Source organism: Mycteria americana, chromosome 5 (assembly GCF_035582795.1).
Source record: "Mycteria americana isolate JAX WOST 10 ecotype Jacksonville Zoo and Gardens chromosome 5, USCA_MyAme_1.0, whole genome shotgun sequence".
Classification (NCBI taxonomy): domain Eukaryota; kingdom Metazoa; phylum Chordata; class Aves; order Ciconiiformes; family Ciconiidae; genus Mycteria; species Mycteria americana.
Window position 1 is genome coordinate 10,537,259 of NC_134369.1, and position 10,917 is coordinate 10,548,175.

Sequence of the window (10,917 nt, forward strand, 5' to 3'; positions counted from 1 at the left end):
AGGCAAGTCAAAGAACTGAGGAAGACCTGGAACAGGAAGCTATGGCAGTGATGTGGAAGAGTCGGAGATCCGTGACAAATCAAAGACTCGTCTCAGACAAGGCAAGGAAGTGCCCTGAACAGTAAGCTCGAGGTCTCCATGGCTGAGGCCCTATCTCATCATAGATAAGATTTCTCCATCATGAGTGTGATGGAGAAATGAGTTTCTGCGAAGTAAACTTACAGTTTACACCCATTCCCCTTGACTGTAACAGTGTTTGCAGGCACAATAGAGTGCCACAAATTACTGCAAAGAGCCTGACTTACTGTGGCACTGCTCCGGTTTTACCAACTGAAACGCCAGAAAGAAACTGACTTAAAAAACCAAAAAAACATAGCATGCAATGGTATAAGAGTGAAATAATATCTTAAAGAAATGTCATTTTTTCCCCAAATCTAGTATCCACTCTGAACTGATTTCAACATTGCTTTTAAAACACAGAAAACTCCTCTAGCATCTGAAATCAAAACCACAAACACAGATGAGAAGCCGAAAATGCCTATTTTTTATTTGGAAACCTCAAACAGCTGTCAAAACAGAGACACCAAATGGTAAAAAGATGGAATAAGTGCAGCAAAGAAGGAGCACTGACAAGAAAAGAATACCATCTTACCCAGAGAGAGAAGGACAAGAACAGTGAAAAAGCATATACACTTACAACATACTTGTTTCCTTTTAGAGGTTTGTCTGTCAAATCAAGATAGTAATAGGAAACCTATTCCAGGAGTAGTTCACAAGAGAAAAAGTGTTCCTTGAGATAAGAACAATCTTTCTGCTCTGTTAGTGTATAACATCCTGTGCACTGAGACCAATGTCTTCCCAAGCATGCCAAGCAAACCTGCTTTAAATCACTATCATAAATATATATTTATTTATTTATTTATTTATTACATATACAGCTAATATGTAGCTGGAAAAAACCTCAGGTATATGTATATATCTAGGCACGACAGAACTGGAAAATATATAATGACTAAGGAAAAAAAAAACCACCAAAGCTCAGTTCTTAACCAGATGCTATAGCATGCCCTCCCAGAATACTGCATCTGACATGGACATCATTGCCATTTACCATGAGATTATGGTTTAATAAGTATAGGAATGTCTCATTAAAAGAAATCCCTGGAAGCTTCTGGTCTTTCAGCTGCTGGTAGTTCTGAGAAATGATGGAGCAACACTACAAAACCCAGTTTCTTATACAGCATGCTTAAGCTTACACAGGATGTTCAGCAGTTCAAGATATTTTACTTTGTAGATAATTTGTCCCTGTTTTAAGATGAAGGAAAGAAATTATATATCTATATCCTGACTTTTAAGTATACTTTCTTGATAGTAAGTTTGTAATATTTTGCTTAGGGTATTTTATTTGCTTAGGTGGTCTGGATTCAAACAGAAATAATGTTGCTCTGAAACTGATAAATGATAGTGTTCATCGAGTGAAGTCTGAACAATTGTCTGTGATTATCAAAAATGCAGACACAACCTATTCTAAGAAAAAACTTTCAGTAAGGAGTTCTGCTATGAATGATGCTCTGATATAATCCAATAAAATTCTCCAAAGAGGCTACTGCCTTATTTTAGAGGGAAACCCAGACTACAGACTGCAATGAAAAAGAATATTAAAAGTCATAAAATTAAGATGCTACTTCATGTTACGTTAAAATAGGACTTGCAGACATAACTTGAGTCAAGCATGTTCCAAACTGCAAGCAAACCATGACAGATTTTGGTTTATACAGATGTATGATTTCTCCCCCCACTAAATGAAGAAATTAAATCTATTGAATCCCATAGTCTTCATCTCCTGATCATTGCCTTAGATTATTGTGATAGACATACTAAACTCAGAGAACAACTCTGAAGGATTTCAGGTTCATCTAGGAGGTTAGAAAAGAGATCGTTTTTCTGTGTTCTTCCCCAGTGTTGAAGCTGATTATTTTGTGGAAAAGAAGACAGCGTGCTTGTCAAGATGTTCCACAGGACATAATCAGGGAAGACTGTACACTTCCTAGCATGTCTATTCTCAGTGCATAATCCTTCAAGGATCCAAGCAAGCAAGCTTTCCATCCTCCCAGGCAGGAGTTCTGGAGTAAAGTGAAGTGACACTGGAGTGGAGAACCAAGTATTAGCCTCCCTGCGCATCACTGACTTTGCCTGTAAATAGGAACTGGCAAATTGTTTACGCCTCTTAGGATAAAGCAATATTAAAAGAAAAAATACTTATCCGTGCACCTCTGCGAAATTTGCCTGTAAAGCACGCATAACCGTATCTCGCAACAATCAAGCAAATGGAGGTAAAAATCTGCCTGCTATGACACATTTTCATGAATTCTGTCACAAGCCACATGCTTACACACAAGGCAGTCCGAAAGAAAAGGAAAGCTGTGTGAATGTGAGGAAAAAAACTGCAGGGAAAGAAAATGGGGGGAAAAAACGATGTGGAGAATTCTGAGAAACACAGACATCCAGTTTGGCTTCAGATACAGAGGGAGCTTTCTAACATCCTAACACATGGGTTTTTAGCGAATAAAAATTGCCTCAAATGCAATAGGCTCATGTAAGTTAATTACAATAAATTTTCAAGTCATCCCAAGTAGAATTATTATTCTGAAAGAAGAGACCTATGAAGGACTCCATTAAATTGACACAGAACTCTGTTAAGGATATTGATTTTAGCTAGAAAAGTACTGGCAAGAGAAGAGAGGAAGGAAAAAGATTTTTTTTTTAATAATTTTATCTATGGTTTTCAGTCCTACTCTAAATATGCTGAATACTGGAAGTGAAAACAATGGCTTTAGATTGTTTTACAGTAACAGCTGGGGTGGTTGAAATAGCTACAAACATCATGCATCAGATCTTCCTGTGAAAGAATGACCAGTGCTCCACTGACTTTGAAACTATGCTGACTTACACCAAGCATACACTGCACTGTGTTGGTCACACGGGAAAGCAGAGGGGAGGAGAAAGGAGGGAAAATAAATTATTTTTATTTGTATTTAATAAAATTTGGCCTACAGCCTTTATGTGACTCAGTACTGAACATCTGGGATTGATCACAGGACCACAAACTGGAAAGCAGTCATCTGGCTTCTAGAAATAAACACATTCAGTTCCTCTTCCACAACTTTATTTTTTTAATGATAAACTGCAACAGCCATTTTAAGTCTTTTTAATACTTGCAGCCACAGTATTTTTAACTTTTTAGTAATTTTTAGTGTTACTTTTTCACATCGCGGCATCAGACAACTGTTAAATTTCATTTAATCCTGGACTGGCAGTAGTGTTTGGGATTGCCCTCCACACTCACGCACACACAATTAATTCACTATTTTTTTTCTTCAAAATTTTATGAAACAATGGTAGTCTTGCAACTCCAATTTTTTTTAGTTCCGTTTCTCACAAGCGTCACGGGGACGGCACAATATATGATGCAAGATGCAGCACTGCTGAGCTACATTGACCGGCGTTTCCTTTCTTTAGAGGTATGTGCTATCTGTATCATTCTGTAATACTGCCTAAGTGCAAAGAGGTTTGAAAATGTATGAATAGTCTTCTATGTATGTGAACACAGAACAGTTTGTATGCTAAACAATATCAGGAAGACACATTTCTAGCTTTTTCAAATAACTAAGTAAAATTGTAGTTAAACCTTTAACTACAATAATCCCTAATTACCACATCATTATTTATTGCAGGATATAATTTCAGAATGTTACATTTTTATTCTGTTACCACTTGTATTTTTTTACAACATCAGTGAATTTAGCTAAATATGCACATGTTTATAGTACTGTCACAGTCCATCCTAGGGAACAGGATAACCATACTGTCACCAGTAGAAGTGCTGTCACATATTAACAAGGAGACAGAAATTTATCAGATATTTTTTCTATGTACAGATGAACCTACCTGGAAAAGTAGTTTAAGACACATTAATGTAAACTAGCAGTGTATCTGCACTTTAACTAGGAGATGAAATAATCCCCTTACAGCTGGGAGACTGAAATAGGTATTTGCTTTCAATTAATTATATAAAAGTGCCAGTACCTGCTTCTTTTTCTGCAGTAAAAAACTACCAGTACCGCAAAATCTTTTCCGTATTGGCATGCTGTAATCATAGATAGTTTATCTTAAATCATCAAGATGCCCTTGGCTCCTGACTTGCATTGGTAGACTTTTAAGGAAGCTTTAACTTGTCTGGTCTCGCATTCCCTTTTTGTACAAAGCTCTCTCTGGTCTTAATTTCACAACACAGAAAGAACAGAAGGATTAGCCTGGTATTCTGTTCCCACTGTGTAGACTGAGATTTAAATTTTATTAACCACTACAGGAGTAACTTCACATGGTAATTTCCATTCATTTGGCACACATTAAAAATGATGCAATTCCACCTGTGGCATTTGGTGCAAGGGGCACCAAACAAAGAACAGGAAAAAGGGTGAGGCAGATACTGAAGAGAACACTTGAAAACATTTAAAATAAAGGTTTTGTAGAAAGTAATTAAACAGCTTCCCGGGGACTTATGGTCACGCATAAATGGGGGAGAGAGGGACCCACACAAAAGCACACCTTGCAAAACAAGCAAACAAACCACCACTACCAAGTTTACAAGGAACACATGCATACTGCACTAATCATCCAGCAAACTCAGACATTCCCTATTCAAACACCACCTTAAAACAGAACACCTCAAATCTGTGCATAAAGCACCAAATCAGAACACCCAATCTGGCAGTTAGATCTACTACGACTGTGTGTTTGGGCTTAAATATTTGGCTCAATTTCCTCATCTTCCCGAAGTGGCAGTTCAGCTTCTATTTTCAGGCCACCATATTTATAGAAGCCACTGCATTACAACAGAGAAATCACTTTCCTCACCTTTAAAGATGTGGATAATTTGAAGCTAGTTATAAAGAAACATCTGTATTCAACTTTAAATACAGACAACAATTTGACAAAAACCCCCAACCTTCTCAAGCATAGAGATGTCAGTATTTCCATTTTTCATTTTAAATGGATGACAAATAGCCACACTAGATACTGTCTTGGTCAGAAGAGGTGTATTTATGTCAAGTGTTCACATTTGTAGATTTCCTGCAGAAAACTTTTTGAGACTGCTTCACCAGTGGTCCTACAGGAGGAGTTCTGAAAAGTTTCTGGAAAGCAAGTAATCAGAGATCGTGTCCCCTTAAGTATCACTGGCTGTTTCCAGCAGAGCACTTTTTCCTCTTTAGGCAGTAAAACAAAGTATCTGGTTGTCAGCAACGACATCAAGAAAAAAAAGTGTATTTTTGTCCAGAAACATGAATGCTAGTGCCAGTCTAGTATGTCCTCTTCACATAGACATACAGAAGAAAGCATCGGTTTGAAATAGGTGGGGGGCAGAGGGATTGGAAAGGAGAGAATAGCACGTTTTTTAAAGTAATCATGAATGAGGTCTTAATCTATACAGAATATACACGTATATCCATGTATTTTCTTCCTGTGTTCTAACTCAAGAAGAGGCTGGAAAAATGCAACGAAGACATACTGGATTACGTGGAAGAATTCCGAGACTTTTCAAAGATGGTACTGTCACGCCTGGCAGGACTGAACAATTATAAGGCTGAGGTTAAAAGTGAAGTAGAGAATTTGCTAACAAGAATTGAACGAGCACAAAGGGACATTGATTATTTTAGATCTGTCACAGATTCTAATACATGTATAGAAGTACATGAAGACCTGGTGAAACAGCAGCTATTTGAAGAAGCAGAAGAAAAAAAGAAACTTAAACTCATGCTTAATGCAAGTAAGAACAGTTTACTTTTCAGAACTTTGGTGTGAACGAGCCAGTCCCCTAGCAAATGCATGCATGCTGATATAGGGATGACAGATTTTCACAAGTTATGTGAATACCACAGATAATTGCATAGGGTTTTGGCTGTGTAAAGACCCTAAAAAAAGCCCAAACCAAACGACAAAAAAGGTATGGGAGAGGGAGGGAAGAAAGTCCAATTCAAACATTTATTTTGCAGACACTCTACTGCATATCAAATTGATTCTTTGGAAGCTGCTTTTTATTATAAAGTAACATAAAAAGCCTCTGAAGGTATGCTCTTGCAAAGTCCCAGAAAAAATGCCAGTGCATTTCTGAGTACTGCAGCTATACCAAGGAATTAATGGTGGTCTTTGTTTTTTGGAGTGGGCAGGGGTCAAAACCTCAACTCAAACGTGAACTCACAAGTTAATAAAAAGGCTTGATTCATTTCTACAATTTGCATCTGTTTTACTGTCCTCCTCTGTTATTCCTTCTCTCCCTCTCCCTCCCCCTTATCAAGAGAGCACACTGGCTTAGCTGCAAGCAAAGCTCAGTTCTGATTTGAAAATTAAGTGTTAAGGTACCTAGTATGAAGAACATATACACAATCTATACTTTTTTAAAAACTCATTAAGTTTTATAAGTATCTTTACCTTAAGAAAGTTGAGTTATAGATGTCAATTACATATTGTAGACATATTTTAAGTAGTCTGCTTCATTTTCATTCAAAAGTAGTAAGAAATTAAAAATAAACAATAAGAAATATAAACTGCCTTTTTTAAAAAAGCCAGGTGAAAAATCTTTAGCATCATCTATTATACAATTCTACTAACTTCAACAGAATTAGACTGATTTAATTTTACAAATAAGTTTACAATTTGTTCCTTGAACTTTTCCAGCAAAAGAGTATTAAGGCAGATGGTAACAGAAGCGATCACCTATTCTGCTTCTAAGCTCTGATCCTACACCACAGTTGACTGCTATGGATATCAAGATTTCTTTTTTCCATATATAGATTTTTTGAACATGAGGCATTTTTTTGAGAGGCAGAAAAAATTGGGGATTTTTAAACCGACTATGGTAAGGGCACTTTGAAAATTATATCTTTCTGAGTTTCAGAGGGGAAAGAATTACTTTCCATTTTCCCTTATTGGAAATTATTACTTTTAATTTTATTGCAGGAGTTCATAGCAACTTTACTTTTGTCAGTACTAGTCAGGTGCTTGTCCCATTGAAGTCAACAGCAAAACTAGACCCTGTGTAGATTTTACAGCACTTAGGAAAAGTAGCAAAACCCTCAACTCTAGCAAATAGCAGCTCTGCTTCTATGCTATCATATATTAACCAGAGGTTACGATTATTTTTGCTGAGTCGCTCCAAAACTCTAGCAAAAAAATGTTTTTTTAAGTCCAACTTTGTTACTGGTTTTGGTTCAAGTTCACACAAGCTCGAAAATAACAGTCAAGTAGAATCACTGTTTTTACATGCAGTAGTTGATACCTCATCTGCTTTGGGTGGGAAACAGGAAACTCTCTTCTGCACACTGTGGGGTATAGTAAGAAACAGTGGGCTTTGAAGGTACCATTGGGGAGAACGTGGAAAAATTTTGGTAAACTTTTTCTCACTGTGAATGTCTCAGTTTCTCAGTCTTCCTCCAAGCTGTTATAAAAGCCAAGGAGAGTTAAAAATCTTCTCTCAAGAAGACAGACACTGTTCATAGATTTCAGATAGAAATCTGGCTGTTTCTCCTGCAGAGGAAGATGTTGCTAAGGCTGGCTAGGTATTTTGATTCAACACTTTTAACTTTCTAGACTCTATCTAACCAATAAACATCAGTTTTGGGAAAGCTATTGTGGCTTGCTCTGGGAAGGTGCATCCTGAGTGAGGATTTCCAAGAAAAAAATCCATGCTGTAGCAGCAATATCCACATGCTTTGGTTAGAGGGTATCAGTACACACAAATGACATAAAGGTTGCTTTCTACAGGCAACTGGAATCTTGCCACTGACTTCAATAGGTTCATATCAGGCCAAACAGGGAGGCTGGTTTTGCTTTCTCCATTTCATCTACTGCCAGAACTTCCTGCCAGAGGGCTTTGTTTGTTGTTTACCAAAATGGCTGCACTTCACTAAAGGCAATTCTTTAAACTTCAAATAGTGTCTCTTGTAATTTATGAGTGCCTTTGGTAAACAAGCTTGTTAATATCCTTTGCGGTAGAGTTTTTCCTGGAAAGGATGGTACCTGATAAAGATCTTGGCATCTAAATGCCTGAGCCTTCACAAGCTTGCTGCTTTTTGGTCTTAAACATCCGTGCAAAGTGCATGCAAAATGTAATGAAGCCAAAACTATGACTCGCTCTCTGCTGGTGCCAATTTTTTCCCTATAGTGAGGTAAACAACTATGTAATTCCACTAGCCATGCTTCTAGCGTAAGAATTGATAACACAGACATCATACCAGTTCATTTAAAGACCACCTTAATGTATGGGCATTCCCGATTTTGTGATCCATATATTGGTTCTAGTTCCTTTGTGCTGTAGGTGTTGGGAAGGGAAATGGGAAGATAACCCAGTGTTTTGGCTTTCTGTTATGATGATCTATTTTTATTTGTCTTCATATTATAAATGTGAAAAAAGAGGATAAGAGAACTCCTGAAACAAAAATACCATACACATGGCATATCAGGAAAGTGGATTTTAATTTGTATGCCTTCAATAAGAAATAAATTTATTTTACTGTGTTGATCTAAAACAGAAGTCACTTCTCTGAAGTAAAAATTACAGCCCTGCAAAAGAACTGACAAGAATCATCAGAGAATCACTAACTGTGCTCTTGGTCTCCTCTCAGGTACACAAATAGAATCCCTTTTGGATAACGCTGGTCTAACAGTGTTAGAATAGAAAAAACCACACTATGTGTAGCTGAAGATACGCAGTTTCCTTAGCAGGAGATGCTGAATATATTGTATAAAATTAGCTTCAACAGTACTTACCATAGGCACGCTGCTGACACCTTTACTGACATATTCATCCTGGTCTTATAGTTGGATTAAAAGGAAACTAAGTAATTCAAAGAAAGGAAACTAGAAAATTCACAGATATTCTAATTTTTTTTTTTGTCTTCGGGTGTTTCATTGCAGGTTGTGACCACATGCTTGCAGGTATTAAATCCCTAAAGATAGTTAAGAAGACTGGAGATAAGCATGGCTCTTGGATGAAAGATCCTGGCAAAAAGCATGCAAAGATTTATTTATTAAATGGTTCTGTAAATAACGTTATTTTGGAATTCGCAAATATCATGACATTCATGGAAAGCAATCATACACTAAAAGCTCGCAGAATCACCTTGCCATTTCCCTGGGAAGGAACTGGCCACATCATATATCAGGGTTTCCTGTTCTATCACAGATATGGCTCCTTAAATGAGATAATTAAGTTCAATATCCAGAAAAAAAATATAACTGACCAAATGCTACTACCAGGGGCTGGAAGGATTCCTGCATATCAGCTTTCTCCATCTACAAAAATAGATCTTGCCATTGATGAGCAAGGGCTCTGGGCAATCCATGCAGAACCAGAGACTGGAGGAAAAATTGTAATTACTAAAATCAACCACGTAACCTTGGCAGTAGAACACACTTGGGACACATCATGCAATAGCAAGGATGCTGAAGCAGCTTTCATAGCATGCAACACACTCTATGTTGTGTACAACTTCCCTAGTGGAGGCACCTCTCGTATACAATGTGTTTATGATGTTTTGGATGCTGTAAATACTTATGAAATCCCAGTATTGCATTTTCCAAAACGACAGGGCAGTCACTCCACTATACATTACAATCCTAAAGAAAAACAACTCTTTGCTTGGGGTGATGGATCCCAGATCATTTACAAGCTTCACACAAAGCAAAAAGTTTAGAATCTTCAGCAAGATTTCAAATACACTTAAAAGCTAGCAGTCCCATGTCAAGATGGTCATTAAAGTGTATTAAAATGGCATTATTTCTATCTGTTACAACTTTACGATCTATTTTACATAGATTTAGGCTCACATACCCCAGTGATCTTAAACTAATGTCCAATTAGGAATATGTAAAGAAGCCATTAATATTAATTACATGATGACAAAATAACACACATGTACAACACCTCCACACACACACAAATTAGTCTTAAAGACTAAGGTTAATTAAAAAAAATAAGAATCCATCTCTGACGTGTTCTCTTCCTATGAATACTATGTATTGTGCTTCAGTGCCATGGAAATCAAATCAGAAGTCCTTCCTGTCTAATATACATTATCTGACAACCTTCACTATGCTGAAGCTCACTGTAGGAAGCCTTCTTGGAAGCACTATAAAATCACATGCTCCAGAGAAATTATGTATAAAGTTTTAACAGGAGGGGTTTAGTATATCACAAAGCATAAGAGTATACATCCTCAAAAACATGGTTTATTTTTAACATATAGTTCTTGTACATTACACCAAGGCTATTCCTAATCATTGAACTTCTGGACTATTTCCATGAAATTTCTGCATTTCCAGATTTTTGTTATCCATACAGCTCTACAGTCCACTTTAGATCCTGCTAATACATTAGCTACAGCTAAATATTCACTTTTATCAGCTTCAATTTGCCACCTTTCAATTTTTTTCAGTGTATCACTGCTTGTGTGTCAGAAGGAATGTTCCTAGATGATCTGTTCTGTACCATACACTATTTTTAAATGTTTTACATATCACTCTCTAATTGTTTCCTTTCTTATGAGTCCTCTTTCAGCATCTAGCTGTGAGGCATTTTCTCAATACTTCAAATCACTTCCATGGCTCATAGCAGAATCTTTCTTATCCTACCCTCTGACTCCAGCAAAATAGCTGTACAGAAAAGGTGGCCCTGATAAGCACAATAGTGGAAGTGAGCGCATGCCACTAGTCATTCCTGGTTTTGTGAGTTATAGATAAACTCTAGGTAAATACAAACACATTTTGTTTCAAAAGTAATATTAAAAAACCCAACCAAACCCTAGACTTTCACTTGTGAAACACAGGTACTGGCTGTATTTTGGACTTTAATGACAGCTG

The 10,917-nt window shown here is 37.0% G+C and overlaps 1 protein-coding gene across 1 annotated transcript; it reads left to right on the forward strand.

Moving 5' to 3' along the window:
• The first annotated feature begins 3,395 nt into the window (after window positions 1-3,395).
• Window positions 3,396-9,752, forward strand: OLFML1 (olfactomedin like 1). Its single transcript, XM_075501442.1, has 3 exons — window positions 3,396-3,521; window positions 5,539-5,827; window positions 8,974-9,752. Exons 1-3 carry the CDS (start codon window positions 3,396-3,398, stop codon window positions 9,750-9,752), a joined length of 1,194 nt encoding a protein of 397 aa, XP_075357557.1.
• The last annotated feature ends 1,165 nt before the right edge of the window (window positions 9,753-10,917 follow it).